The following is a 15,638-nucleotide window of genomic DNA, read 5'->3' as shown; positions in this document are numbered from 1 at the left end:
TACTCTCTCTCACACACACACACACACACACACACACACACACACACACACACACACACACTCGTGCTGTGGACACACAGCACTCGATCTCTTTCTCCGTTTCCCTCCCCCCCTCTGTCTCGCGCTCTCTCTCTCTCGGAAAACCTGCTGCAGACGGGACACGCCCACACAGTCCGCGGGAGAAAATACACTCTAAAAAATAATTGATTCTCATTAGTTTTGCCACGACTGTCAAACCTAAATTTATATACTTTGCGACGTTCATCATCGTTCAAATTTGGCTGGTGGCTTATTAACATAGGGTCCTGTGATGTGATGAACTCAAAATGCTAAATAATAAAGAAATATTTCTGGTTTCCAGGGACTTTAAGTTACGCCGGAAACAGTATCTCCTCCGCAACGTTAGCTTAGCTGCAAGCCACATTATTGCTGAGATCTCAACAACCGGCCAATGGATTGAAAAGCTGAGCACCTATTCACGAGTTTCCTGGTGAGACAGTGGACGCTTCCATGACAGCCTCCCTCCCTGTTTCCAGCTGCCGGTTGCCTGTTTCCGCCCAGGACCGTTCATAGCGAAAGAGACTGAAAATAATCATAATAATTCTTGTGACCTTGGACCTACCTATGTCTTGTAATGGAGCCCCCCAGCACAATAATTTCACACGTGCATAATTGTACAACGGAGTGACAATATATTGAATCTTGAAAGAGAGAGACCGCTAAAGCTCCGTTCAATGACCAAATATAAGAGTTCCGGTTTGGACGTTTAGCCTTCAAAATAAAAGCGGACGCTATGCAACCACATACTATTTTTTTTAGCAAGTTCGGCTAAAATAAGCCCATACAGTACCAGTGAATTGACATTCACCTCGTTTTTGTAAAATATCGCCGCTATGCAACCACACAACGTTACTATTTTTAGCCATTTCGGATCAAATAAGCCAAACGTTCCCACTCTTTGACAGCGGTGTGCAGAGATGCTGCCCCCTGTGTGTATCTTCGTTCTTTGCCATTGTTTTGGTGTGTTCTGTGTTTATGTGGTCGAGGGAGAGAGCGAGCCGAGCAAACCCGTTGCAGGGATTAAACTTTTTTTTCTCCTCTGATAGTTATGTGATGAAAGCACAAATAAACACACACACAAACCACACAAAACAGTTCGCAAAATGCTCTGTGATTTCCTTGATCCAGTCTGCGGACAGAGTTGATCCGCGCTGAGTGATGTTATTGGCTGGGCTGCTCCGCTGTGAGCGATGTTATTGGCTGGGCTGCTCCGCTGTGAGCGATGTTATTGGCTGGGGCGCTACACGCCCCCACGTGTTGCTCTGAACATGCTGCCGCCCAGAAGAGTCCCAACAACAGAGCCAAAACAAAATGTGAAAGCACGGAATACAGGTCTCTCTACATAAACACACTGCCACACAATTGTATGGGTCAGAAGTGATGATTTAGAAACATTTTGCATGAGTGTACTCTATATAATGTTTTTTAATGAAAAAGTTGCATATTAGTACCTTTAACATGCCAGCTCGTCCTCAGTCAGAATCGAATTGTCATTACGTACGGCTATAGCATACGGCATATAGCATATTTTGCCAAAATGTTTTTGTATGTGGATGGATTATTAATTTCCCTTCCGTCAATGGCAGTGAAGTAGTTTGCCACTGAATGACCAAATTGATATAACTTTCAACCATTTTGAGCAACGCTGTTTCCATACAGGCCACCAGCGTTGGCTAGTTGTTGATATTTAGAAAGATTTTGTAGCTCTCATATAACTTTTCTTTTTAATGCGGTGGGCAAACTGTCATGGCGTCGATTTCCGGTAAAACATTTCCGAAGTTTCCTGTCTGAGCCATCTGAGCGCAGCCAAAGAGTATAGTGAGATATTTCTTGGTTTTTCCCTTAGGTTTTTTCAAATCAAGCAGCATGCAGTTTTGTCACATATCTGGGGGGGGGTAAGTCCCCCTTTAAGTTTGGGAACCCCTGTTATAGATAATACCTCAGAAATCCTAAGTTCTTCATGGCACCACCCATTGACAGTCATTGGCACCACAAGAGACAGTAAAACAGAGACAGATGTACCTGATAGGTGTGTCCAAAGTGTGTTTAGAAATGGGTTCTGTCAAACAAACCTCTAAATTCCCCCATAACCTCAGTACCAGATACATTTTAACTCATATTGGAAATGAGAATCTGCTGGGCAGAGATGCCTACCTGGTAGACAGGCCTACCTGGTAGAAGCAGAGAAGCCTACCTGGTAGAGGCTGAGAGGCCTACCTGGTAGAGGCGGAGAGGCCTACCCGGTAGAGGCGGAGAGGCCTACCCGGTAGAGGCGGAGAGGCCTACCTGGTAGAAGCGGAGAAGCCTACCTGGTAGAGGCAGAGAGGCCTACCTGGTAGAAGCTGAGAGGCCTACCTGGTAGAGAGGGAGAGGCCTACCTGGTAGAGGGGGAGAGGCCTACCTGGTAGAGGGGGAGAGGCCTACCTGGTAGAGGGGGAGAGGCCTACCTGGTAGAGGCTGAGAGGCCTACCTGGTAGAGGGGGAGAGGCCTACCTGGTAGAGGGGGAGAGGCCTACCTGGTAGAGGCTGAGAGGCCTACCTGGTAGAGGGGGAGAGGCCTACCTGGTAGAGAGGGAGAGGCCTACCTGGTAGAGGCTGAGAGGCCTACCTGGTAGAGGGGGAGAGGCCTACCTGGTAGAGGCTGAGAGGCCTACCTGGTAGAGGGGGAGAGGCCTACCTGGTAGAGGGGGAGAGGCCTACCTGGTAGAGGCTGAGAGGCCTACCTGGTAGAGGGGGAGAGGCCTACCTGGTAGAGGGGGAGAGGCCTACCTGGTAGAGGCGGACACGTTGCTGTTCTCCTTGGTTGCAGAGGAAGCCCAGGGAGGGAGGGCTTAGGATGGAGAAAACTATCTCTGAGGGCTGGCTGTCCTCGTGTACCACCTGGAGAGAAATACCAAAAATAATGTATGAATTAGTAGACATGGAGATATGGGAGATATGAATCTAGTCAAGTTGAGTTTATTTGTACAGGATTTGAAGAGTAACTAAGCCCCTAGTCTCTCTCCCCAGACTCAAATATTACGTTGAATCGCTGCGCGCCGCAAACGACATAAATGAGTCTGTGCCACTTCACAGCTACTGCTGGTTTTGAAGGCGGGTTGAAATTGAATGAGTGACAGGTCGTAGCAAGATCGCAAAGGACTGTGGTGCTGACTGTGTGCCAAGTTCCAGAAGAGTGAACTGGAGCAGAAGTTCACCAAGCGAGCCCTGGAGCGGCCCTACAACTCCAAGCACTCCTGGGGAGAAACCTACGGGGACCACAAGCGCTATTTGGAGTTTAGCCATGAGCAGTACAGGGAGATGCAAAAGTATGCCAGTGAGATTGGCATATTCTTCACTGCCTCTGGAATGGATGAGATGGCCATGGAGTTCCTCCACGAGCTGGATGTGCCTTTCTTCAAAGTTGCCTCCGCCGATGCCAACAACTTCCCCTATCTTAGGAAAACTGCAAAAAAAGGCCGTCCCATGGTGGTGTCCAGTGGGATGCAGTCCATGGAGACGATGCGTCGGGTCTACCAGTCGGTGAAGCAGCACAACCAGAACTTCGCCATCCTGCAGTGTACTAGCGCCTATCCTCTGAACCCTGAGGATGTCAATCTCAAAGTTATCACGGAATACCAGAAGGAATTCCCGGACATCCCCATCGGATATTCCGGACACGAGCAGGGAATCTACATCTCTGTGGCTGCCGTGGCGATGGGGGCAAAGGTCGTGGAGTGCCACGTGACTTTGGACAAGACCTGGAAGGGAAATGACCACGAGGCGTCCCTGGAGCCCGCAGAGCTAGCAGAGCTGGTCCGATCCGGCGATGGGAACGCCCACCAAGTTGATGCTACCCTGCGAGAAGGCCTGCCATGACAAGCTGGGTAAGTCAGTGGTGGCCAAGGTGGCCATCACCAAAGGCTCGGTGCTGAGCCTGGACATGTTTGCGGTGAAGGTGGGTGCGCCGAAGGGCATCGCGTCCGAAGAGATGCAGCACCTGGTGGGCAAAAGGGTCCGAGTGGACGTGGAGGAAGATGACAGCATCACAGCTGCCATGATAGAATAAAGGATCCGCCATGAGGGTTGGGAGAGAGGCAGACAGGCAGAGGGAGAGAGGACTCCGCCAGAGAGGGAGAAGGCTGGCCACGAGCCACGGTATATAGCGATATTCCTGGAATGCAAGTTATAACCAGCCAATTATATATCATTTACATCTACATTAAACAATAAACAAAGAGATTCCCTTTTTTGTGTGTGCTTGTTAAATTAACATTTTTGGGCTAGCATGGTGGGTAGGTGGTGTCTGTCTGGCATTCATGATTTTGGGAGCCCGCTGTCTGTGGTGGTGGTCTCAGTCACGATTTATGACTGAAGTGATGTCACAGTGATGTAATCAGTGATGTCACTCGATCAACTGTGAATTGTCAACTGTGATGTCACTCAGGCAGTTGTGATGTCATCAGTGATGTCACTCGAGCAACTGTGATGTAGTATGAGCCGATTGCTCCTAGGTGGGTGGGCGGTGTCTGTCTCTGTCAGTCACGATGTTGGGAGCTAGGTAGCTGTGGCCGAACACAATTCTGCTCACACACAGACAGACAGACAGACAATTTGCATTATTATTATAGGATTATTATTACCTCTAAATGTTGCCTGGTCACAGAGACGTTTTGTCCCTCTGCCACCACCACTGGCCGGTTGCAGAGGACATTTGGCGCCCTCTGGTGGCTCTCCAGGAACACTTTGACCTTCAGCCCGATGTCCAGCTGCACCTCCCTGCTGCTGCTGCGGTGCGGCCGCCCCTCCACACTCCGCCCCCTCGCCCTGGCCGTCACATTGAAGCCATCCGTCAGCTGGTCGCTGCCGTCATGCCGGTATGCCAGCCGCCCCAACGCCACGTCCCGGCCGCTGAACGATGAAAGCACATATGTTGCAGTGACGTCAGCGTCAGCATCGCTGTCTCCTAGAGGTGGGAATGGGAACCATACAATATGATACTATCACGATACGCTGCCCACGATACCGATGGTACCATGATACAGTGATTCAGCGATACTCGGTACGATGCAAGACAATTCATCAACGATACATTACAATATCTGTGTAACTGAAGGAAAAATACCCCTAAAAACTGTGTGTGTTTATGTGGAGAGAGAGAGCGACAATAAACCGTTCAAAGGCAGGGATGGTCACGTAACACAAAGCGGCCCCTTGTTAGCTCAATACAGTTGAAACTAAGATATTCCATAAAAAAAAAGAATTCTAGACACAGATTTAGCTACTACATCAACAAACTTCACATTTAGCTTTAGCTAATTGCTCCCTGGCCGCTAACATAACGCTGTTCGACTTCCGGGTCAAAGAACGTTAGGGCATGCACTGATTGCCTCATCCAGTTCTAGTCCAACTGCCCTGTATACATGCAGGATTAAATCGACTCCCAATCTCATTATCTGGGTGTGTTAGTAGGACTTTTATAACTTTGATTTCGGTCGAGCTAACATGTTTGTGTATTTCAAAAGTCCGGTTTTAGGCGGACTAACGCAATAATTCGAATTTTTTAAGTGTCATGTAAACGTACTGACTGGCAAAAGGCAGAACTGCCAGAAAGCAGAACAGTTCTCGGGTTAAAATGTGTTTTTTCTCTCTGATTTCCCCCCCATTTTCTCCAAATTGTACTTGGCCAACTTCCTCCTGCTGCCCTGGTGGCTGGTCCACCCCCTGCCGATCTGGGTAGAGCTAGTGTCCTCTAGTAAGAGAGCGGCGTCAGCGGAAAATGCGAGACTCATTAGCCAATGAACAGCCAGAAATGGGTCTCGCGCTACTTTTGCATGCTAAAGCTGATAATGTACAATTTGATTCAAGGGATGAAAAACCCTTTCAAAGTACAACACAAACTGTCTATTTTGCTGCAACTCGACAGTGCTGCTTTTTTTACTCAAGAGTTCCACTTTCTACTTCCTGGAAAAAAACTGGTCCATTGGAGTGAATGGAGATGTCGGAACTCTTCTATTATGCGGCTCTGGGTAGAGCCATAGACTAGCACCATGCTTTGACACATGTGTAGTTGCCAGCCGCTTCTTTTCACCTGACAGCGGGGAGCTTCACCGGCAGGACGTAGCACGTGGGAGGATCACGCTATTCCCACCAGTTCCCTTCTGCCCTGAACAGGTGCCCCGACCGACCAGAGGAGTCACTAGTGCAGCGCCCAGGACACATACCTCTAATCTGGCTTCCCACCCGCAGACACAGCCAATCGTGCCAAGCCGGAGGTAACACGGGGGCATGAACCTGCGACCCTCGTGTTGTTAGGCAGGGAATCTACAGCTACACTACCCAGACCTTGGGTTAAAATGTCTAAAGAAACGATACAAATATGTCTCACTAAAATCTTTTCAATCTGTGCAAATTAGGTTTACAGGGAAAAAAAAACCTATAAATGAATGCCAAAAAAATATACATTTCAGTGATTAACAAACAAACTTGTTTTATGTAAACCTGGACACATTTCAGTGCCTGCATGTTTCAATAAAAATATCAATATCTGGCGCCAGTGCAACGATAATGTATCACAAGAGGAGGTGTCAAAACATTTCGATTTGTTGTCCCACCCCTATTGTCTCTGTCGTCCAGGAAGAGGAAGCCGTTTCTGGGCGGCAGGAAGACCTGGTAGGTCACTTCCTGTGGGTCTCGGAGGTCGAGGTTGCTGAGGACGCTGAGGTTGGCGGAGGTCAGGGCCGTGACCCCGCCCCTCTGCACCGTGAGCCCGGTGTTGTTCCCCACCTGCAGGTACGGGTCCTGCGCCATCACCTGCACCAGGCAGCCACATGACGGAGAGGGATTTACAAAGGAGGGGACAGTTAATAAACAAACTTTAATAATTTACATTTTTCTGTAGCAGATTGTAGGTATTTGGGTTTTCAGCCGGAGATTAGTCTGACAATTTTGTGCACACAGGATAGGATAAGTTAAGTTAGTTATGGCTCATTTCCACCACATTTTACTGCCCTGCACAGCTCGTCACCAGTCGGCTCTACTCGTTTCGGCCCGATGGATGTTCTGCTTCGACCGCCGATCATCTGCCCCCGCCCGCAGCTGGTCATCATAGCGACCGCATATCTGTCCTCCGCCTATAGCCTAAGTAGGCTATAACATAATGTTACAATTAAATCCATCCACAGAACTTTTAAACTGTTTATGAAATACTGGTGCCTCTAAATGACCTACAGTGTACATGGGCGAATGTGACAATCGGCCAGGAGAATGGATATCACTTTGTTGTTAGTCAAACTCACATGCATGCGCTGCGCGAGACGGGAGAGGCGCAACAGAGTAGCCTCTACCCCGGCGGCCTCTCACCAGGCAAGACCGCGGCTTCACCAAAGACCCGCCTGCGGCCTAGCGGAGCGCTGCACTCAACTACAAGGGCTTCCTGACCAGCAGACTTTTTTCTCTCTCAAAACAAATGAAACCACCGCCACGATTTTACCGGTGGAATGAGACCATTTATCGAGTCGAGCGGAGCGGGACCGCGCTACTACCTGCGGTGGAAATGGGCCATTAGTACATACTAGTACCTGGGTGGCGAGCAGGTGGCGATATTTGAGAATTTAGTTGGAGCTCAGTCAAACTTTATAGTTTTCATTGTGAATTAGAAAATGGCCAGGGGGCCACTTGGCACACTGTCACAGGCCACATCTGGCCCCCGGGCCGCAAGTTCACATTCAGCAAAATCATCTTATGAGTAATGAGTAAAGGAAGAGACTCCATCAAAACCTCTTGAAATAACTTTCTTCCACCCAAACTACACAGAATCAGAATCAGCGTTATTGGCCAAGTATGTGCACATATAAGGAAATTGGCTCCGGTTCGCTTAACTCTCAGGGCTCTATCTTCCCGACGGCGGCAATTTTGCGTTAGCGCCCGGTTTGTGCTGGAATAGCGCCGCGCAAAGCCCTAATTGTGAGCGTGTCGGCCCGCTGCGCTTCACGTCATCTCGGCGCACATCTCCGTATAGGCGTGTTTATGCCCAAAAGCATTGTGGAGGTGTGGTCATGCCCATAAAACCACAGCGTCACGTCAGCAGCTTCCTCCTCACTCAGAGGGACTAGATTGAGAAAGAGAAAGAGGGAGAGAGAAAAGATACTATCCACCTTATTTCTAGCTGCCATGATGCCTGATGGGTGCTTCTTCCGCTTCCGGTGTCATTTTTACACTGTTTTAACTTGACAAACAAAAACGTCTATGAGGATTTTACAGCCGTGTCGTTCGGGTGCTGGGATAACGTAATGCATTGTGGGTAGTCGGCTACTGTGGCTAATGCTAGCGGCTAGCGTAATAGTTACTTTACATGGCAGTAAAACGCCACTGAATGACCAAATTGATTGAACTTTTAACCATTTCGAGTAACACCGTTTCCATACGGACCCCCAGCGTTGGTTAGTTGTTTATAACGTGACTATATTTATAACTTTTATAACGTACTCCAGTTTCCGGTTTATAATTCGGGTCTGCAGCCGAGTATAACAAAGGAAATGGCAAGCTGCAACAATAAGTCACATTAAACCGGAACTTGTACCCACAATTATTTTTTACAGTGGGACATTCAAAAATAAGGTGGATAGCCTAGATGGGGAGATGGAGAGGGAGAGAGAGAGAGAGAGAGATGTGAGGCTGTCATGCATAGAAATCAAATAACGTGCTCATGCCCACCTGTGAATTATTGCCATTTCACACGCTAAAAAGGGCTGCAGCCCAAACGTCTGACTGTATGGACGTATGCTTATTCCTTTTCGGGCTCTCTTCTCCTGCATCTCCGCTGGGGGCCTATATTGCATGCGTAATTGCGCAGCGTACTGAGAGCCGCGATGAGTGATGCTGCTCTATTTGAAGTTGAATTTCGTTCTACCACCACACATTTTATTGATCAGCTATTTTCTATTTGTTTCTATTGATATATATACATCCAATCCCACCAATTTAGCCCGTCATTTTCCCCTTGGCGCACATAAAGACACATGCTTCCGTCACTGTCTGCTTGATGGCGAGAGGGACTTCACTGTAGGCTACTCGTGACAAAACCAGACATCGAATTTTCAACAGTTAACTTTTGCAGCTAGGCCTATAGGTTACTGGCTATTACGAGGTGAGGCAGTATGCCCCGTGTCTCTCTCTCTCTCTCCCCCCGACGAGGGAAGTGGAGAGGGCTATTGCAGTACTATTAAACCTATAATGGTTGGAAAAGATCAACATTTGCTTTTTATTTTCTCCTACCCTCTCCTACCTAAAGTAATCTAATGTTACACCACAGACCTGTATGGTCGGGAATTATGTAGCCTAATAAAACCATGACAAACGAATTCTCATCTTTTAATCAAGGTGTGTTTTTTCTGCAATGCAGGCTAGTTGAAACTCAACGTGTTATTCCGAGGAGAGAAAAGTGTGTGCAGGCGCGAGGAGAGTGACATCCATGCCGTGCGTAAATGGATCCAAGCAAGGATTTCCTGTACTGCACGGATAATGCTGTCTGCGCTCAGGCGTACGCCTGGCATAGTGGGGTTGTTTGTGTTAAGACCAGCTATTTGGTGGTGTTAAAATTGAGAGCACCCAAGGCCCCTTTTTCTAACACATTGCGCTGGAACGCCTATTTTGGAACGGCAACGCCCAAACCTCTCTTTGCGCTCGGCACATACCGACGGTATCTTTCCCAGAGCGCTAAATGACACTTGTGCGAGACAGATGATAGGCTAGAGGCCACGGACACGCCTGGGCCACGCCTACACCTGCGTCACCCCAGCGCAAAACTGGATGGTGGAGGCAGACGATAGCTTAAGACGCTGGGAAGATAGCAATAAGAGGCGCGCAAACGCAGCACAAACGATAGCGCCATACGAAGATAGGGCCCTCAATGTACTCACATAAGAAAAGACAAGAAAAAGTAGGCTCAGGCTAAAACAAACAAGAATCACAAAGGATAATTAAACATTAGCATTAGTATACAATGCTACAATAATGATAATAATAAGTTTATGAAAGAGCGTCTATATTGAAAGTGTGTGTATGAAGGGAATATATGTACAGTATATATGGATATATACAGTTATAGGCAGTTATTGTATTAATATAGTTATTTAGAAACTCCTCTCTGCCAGTTGTGTTATTTTCTAAGCTAGACCAGCACGGGACTTTACAACATTTAAGCTTTGTTGTGAAAAACTCAGAATTCAAAAACCAAATTAGAAATGCTTTGAGTCTATGTTTCTGACCTCACACCAATTTGTTTTAATCATTCTTCTTTTTACCACCATGGTCAGACAAAATCTACCATACCTGGAGTGAGAAGGGGCTGGTTTCCATCAGGGACCTACATAGATGATAATTTAGCATCCTTCAATCTTCTGAGAAGGAAATGAGTTGCCCAACACATACTGGCTTAGATACCTACAGGTCAGACACTATGTTAGATAGAACATGTTTTTTTTAACGTTTTGTTAAGCCCCCCTCACTCTAGGCATCTTATTTCCAGATTTGTGTGTCTGTTTGATGATCGCATCAGGGCCCCCACTGAGAGGATTAGAGAGGCGTGGCGAGAGGAGCTTGGTGTTGACTTGTCTGATATTATATGGGACAGGAGTCTGTCTTTGGTCCAACTCTGCTCAATTAACTGCAGACACCAGCTGAGCCATTGAAGAGCCCTGTTCCAAGGCTAGGCTGCACAAGATCTACCCTTCCGTCTCACCACTGTGTGATAGGTGTCAGGTGTTAGAGGGTACATTACCCCATGCCTTTTGGTTTTGCCCTTCACTTTCCGGATTCTGGGCCAAGATATTTGACTGGTACTCTAAGGCCTACAAAGTAGCCCTTCAGCCAGAGGCAGAACTCGCCCTCTTCGGCTGCTCAGAATCCTCGCTGCTCCTCCCTACGGCTGTGCAGCAGTCTCTGACACAGGGGACGACTGTTGCCAAGATACTTATTCTGAAGGAGTGGAAGTCCCCCTCTTCACCTTCCTTCCAGCTGTGGCTGACGGAGATGATCTCAATTATACGTATGCATGGAGAGACTCCGGTTCCTGAGGATCAATTCAATTTTTCATGACTCGCCTGGCTGACTCTTCATGGACCCCTTGCGTGGGAGCCCATGCACATTTCTTGCAAGCACATAGACACTTTATGTGGCTGGTATCATCACGTATGTTGAAATGTTGTTATATGTATGTTGTTGTCTTTGTCTTTGTCTGACTCTGAGCCTGTTGTACTGTTCTGTTCTGTTTTGAAAACTGTAAAATAAAATATTGGAAACTAGAACGACCGCAAAGCGGACTTATGCCTCCGCCATTAGTTCATTCTTGAGTCCAAATCGCCATTTGAGGCAAATTGGAAGAAATTCCGTCAAGGTGCTCCTGTGATGTTGTGTTACAGAGCTTGGAAATTGGGTGTGTGAGGTCACAGTGACCTTGAACTTTGACCACCAAAATGTAATCAGTTCATCCTTGAGTCCAAGTGGACGCTTGAGGCAAATTCGAAGAAATTCCATCAAGACATTCCTGAGATAGCGCGTTAACAAGCTTGAAAATGGCATTCGAGAGGTCACAGTGGCCTTGACCTTTGATAACCAAAATGGAATCAGTTCATCCTTGCGTCCAAGTCGATGTTTGAGCCAAATCAGAAGAAATTCTATCAAGCCGTTCTTGAGATATTGCATTAACCAAACTTGGGAATGGCGTTCGTGAGGTCACAGTGACCTTGACCTTTGATCACCAAAATGTAATCCTTTCATCCTTGCGCCCAAGTCGACGTTTGAGCCAAATTGGCAGAAATTCCATCAAGCCGTTCTTGAGATATCGCTTTAACGAACTTGGGAATGGCATTCATGAGGTCACAGTGACCTTGACCTTTGACCATGGAAATCTAATCAGTTCATCCCTGAGTCCAAGTCGATGTTTGAGACAAGTTTGATTAAATTCGGTCAAGGCATTCCTGAGATATCGCGTTAACAAGCTTGAAAATGGCGTTCGAGAGGTCACAGTGACCTTGACCTTTGACCTTTGACCACCAAAATCTAATCAGTTCATCCTTGAGTCTAAGTCGATGTTTGAGGCAAATCTGATGAAATTCCGTCAAGCCATTCGTGAGATATCGTGTTAGCAAGCTGGAAAATGGCATTTGAGAGGTCACAGTGACCTTGGCCTTTGACCTTTGACCACCAAAATCTAATCAGTTCATCCTTGAGTCCAATTCGATGTTTGAGACAAGTTTGATTAAATTCCGTCTAGGCATTCCTGAGATATCGCGTTAACAAGCTTGAAAATGGAGGTTCGAGAGGTTACAGTGACCTTGACCTTTGACCTTTGACGACAAAAATCGAATCAGATCATCCTTGAGTCTAAGTCGATGTTTGAGGCAAATTTGATGAAATTCCGTCAAGGCGTTCCTCAGATATTGCGTTAACAAACCTCGTACGGACGGACGGACAACCCGGATCCATAATGCCTCCGGCCTGGCTATCGCCGGCGGAGGCATAAAAAAATATATATAGTTATTTACATGTTTAAATAAGCTACATGTATAAACAATTCGTCAGGTATTGAACAGTTATTTACGTATATAAATAAACATCATATAAGCAATCAGGTATTGCACGATTATTTACATTATTTATTTGTATAAATATGCTACATGTACAGACAATTGCACAATTATTTACCGTTCAATGTGAACGAGGCTTGGCATCAGATATTTCGTGGGGGGGGGGGGGGGGGTGATACAGGTTACAAGCTTGCAGGTGTTCAAAGTGTTCAGAGTGGAGTCAAGTGATTCCAGTGTTTGCAAAGTGATTAAGTGAAAGATTGAAAGTGTTAATCAGAGTGATGGCCAACCAAAGGCAGCGTGCTAACGGCTAACGTTGCAGCTACGCTAGGCTAACGTTACAGCTGAGCTAACATTAGATGCACCCTTCCTTCTGCACGGTGGGACGGTTGGCAGGTGTAGTTTCGTCGAAAGAAAATAGTTCCTAGATGAAACTGCTCACAACAAAGTCTGTGGATTGTCTTGAGTGACCGGGTCATGATTTCTGGAAAGAGACATTGTGTTTTTCTTCTTCTTTTTTGTGTGTGCTTTGAACACCACAAGCCATGTGCCATCCACTTCCATTGAATCGAGACATCACTATGGCCGATGTCTCCAAAACTCGGCAACTCACACCAAAACGATTAGATAGATAAATAGCACTACAGGTACATGTAAGAGGGAAAATGTGTGTTTTTGGGGTGAACTGTCTTTTATGTACAGTAGGATTCTGATGGAGATTTTCACAACAAAACAAATTTGCTGAAGCCCCAGGCCTCTCTAGATCAGAAAATAACATGGCTGTCATTGGAGGAGTTTGCAATAGAGCTGGCCTCCATTTTTAGATTGCCAGGAGTCGCTTGCCGGCTATATATATTTATATATATATATATTTTTTTTTTAAGACTTTATAATCACCTCCAGCAGTGTTGAAACATAGTGTTTTCCATCAGATACGAAAAGCACGAAACGCCCAAAACTCACTCCTTTGTGGACAAACAACACCTTTCTCTGAGGAGAGGAAACAAGGAGAGGAAATGAGGAGAAGAAACGAGAAAGCAGTGGAGGATGAAAGAAGAGGGGATTAAAAGATTAAAAAACAGCATTTGTGTTGATAAAACAACACTTGTAATTGCTGCACTGCTACGGAACCCTCAAGAATAACTGATGGGTGTCATTCCAAAATTAAAGACAATGGTAATAAATTATACTTTCCAAAGCAGAGGAGGTACCTGAGGTCCATGGTTGACAAATTATGCTAAATCTTAAAAACATAGAGTGATAAACTTGAGGTAATGATTATCTTCCTAAATGGATACATAACATTTTCACATATCGCTGTACGATACACTTCTCCTCAACTATTCTGAAATTACTAATGCAGGACAAATGCAAGGTAAAAAAAAATCCAACAAACTAACGCTAAAACAAACCTTACCTAATCCTAATTAACATACCGTAAGTTGTTGGGTAAAATGCCTAAACTTAACCCTAACATTAACCAAATTGTTTTAGTTGTCTAAACCTAACTGTTAGCCAAGCTTCAGCTAAAATGGTGTGTCTAATATGTGATTTTGTCACAGAATCCAGTCCAATTGAATTGAACTCCATGCAAAAAGTTCTAGTCTAAAGTGCTAACCTGCTCGAGGTCCTGCTGTGTGAACTCATACAGCTTGTGCCCGGTGTCGCTCGCCAGCACCAGCTCTCCCATGGGAATCCCTCTGCGCGTGTACACCAACCAGCCGTCCTCAAAATCCGAGTCGTCGTCCCGGTAACGGAGGTCACCTGACGTCAGCAGCCTCTGACCGTCGCGCACCACGTGGAAAACTTTATCCACGATCCGGACGGGCCGCTGATCGTTGACAAGCTGGATGGAAATCTTAAAGGTGTGCTCCACGCCATTTATATTCTCCTCCTTCTTGCCGGCGTGTTTGTGTGGCTTGTAAACGGCGACGTTAAATGTGAAGGAATCCTCTTTGGACTCGCTGTCGTCGTGGACGTACATGATCCTCTCGTCCACAATGTCCTGGCTGGTGAAAGTGAGGATGTTGTCGTTGACGGAGGTGGAGTTAGACAGGTTGATCCTCTGTATCTGCCCGTGCCTGGGACCCGCTGTGACAGTGTACTGGACCGCCCTGCTGCTCGCCGTGTGCATGAACAGGAAATTCTTGGCGATAACTTTGCTCTCTCCCTCCAGGACGGACAGCCCTTCGTTTACGATGGCGACGGCGGTCGACTCGGCCTTGACGCTCATCGTGAAGTTGTAACTCGTTGAGTTGGCGTGTCTGGAAAACACCTGGAAGCTGAACGCGTCGATCGTGTCTTTGTGCGGCCGGTTGAGCAGCTCATACTTCACCAAGCCGTCGGTGACGTTTTTCTGGCTGAAGGTCGAGTTCCTTTTCAGGACTTTGTTGTTGAGGGACAGATGCCCTTTCTTCGGGGCCGTCAGGAGCCTGAATCTCAGGTCGCTCTCGTGGAGTTTGACGCCTTTTGAAATGGCGTACAGGTCCTCGGGAGTGACGACAGCCTTCCGGACACCGTTGACCTCCAACTTGCTGCGTGTGACTTTGAAGTTGATCCACCGTACCACAATAGGGAAAACGACTTCCTCGGTCGCCGTGGGACCGATGCTGATTTCACATTTGAATTGATCGGTGACGTTCTGAGCCTGGAGGCCGCAGTAGGTGCTGAGGTACCGGATCCGTTCTTTTTCTAGAAGCTTCTGGGAGAAGAAACTGGTCTGTTTCCACTCTCCGCTTGAGTGCAACCGCTGCAGCTTGCCGTATCGAGGTGGCTCTGTAACGTTATAGCGGATTTCCACCGCCTGATCGGCCACGTTGACTTGTACTGCGAGGTGATTGGTTGTGATGACCAAAGCCCCACCCTGGTCCACCTCCAGACCTGTGCTGTTGGCCAGTTTGTGTTGGAGTGCCACTGCCATTATCCTCAAAACTACTGTATTGCTCAACTGGAGAAGACAAGACAAGACAAGATAAAATAAGATAAGACAAAAATAGAGGAAACAGACAATGT

General features: G+C 47.0%; 1 protein-coding gene and 1 pseudogene across 2 annotated transcripts in view; one reads left to right on the top strand and one right to left on the bottom strand.

Moving 5' to 3' along the window:
- Positions 1 to 15,638, bottom strand: part of LOC310777716 (chondroitin sulfate proteoglycan 4-like) — a gene marked incomplete at its 3' end in the record, with an annotated part of 64,103 nt that overhangs the window by 27,599 nt on the left and 20,866 nt on the right. Inside the window, exons 7-11 of the mRNA XM_083638089.1 lie at positions 14,245 to 15,573; positions 13,524 to 13,616; positions 6,654 to 6,852; positions 4,683 to 5,005; positions 2,830 to 2,940 (exon numbers count right to left, since the gene is read on the bottom strand). Coding sequence (XP_083494215.1) covers positions 2,830 to 2,940; positions 4,683 to 5,005; positions 6,654 to 6,852; positions 13,524 to 13,616; positions 14,245 to 15,573 — 2,055 coding nt within the window. The remainder of the gene's footprint in view (positions 1 to 2,829; positions 2,941 to 4,682; positions 5,006 to 6,653; positions 6,853 to 13,523; positions 13,617 to 14,244; positions 15,574 to 15,638) is intronic.
- LOC310778708 (N-acetylneuraminate-9-phosphate synthase pseudogene) lies at positions 2,998 to 4,108 on the top strand (annotated as a pseudogene). The gene is made up of 2 exons: positions 2,998 to 3,040; positions 3,180 to 4,108. The product of its transcript is annotated as an N-acetylneuraminate-9-phosphate synthase pseudogene (transcript).

Source organism: Poromitra crassiceps (assembly GCF_964638095.1).
Source record: "Poromitra crassiceps genome assembly, chromosome: 6".
Lineage (NCBI taxonomy): Eukaryota > Metazoa > Chordata > Actinopteri > Beryciformes > Melamphaidae > Poromitra > Poromitra crassiceps.
This window is presented reverse-complemented; position numbering and strand designations above follow the sequence as displayed.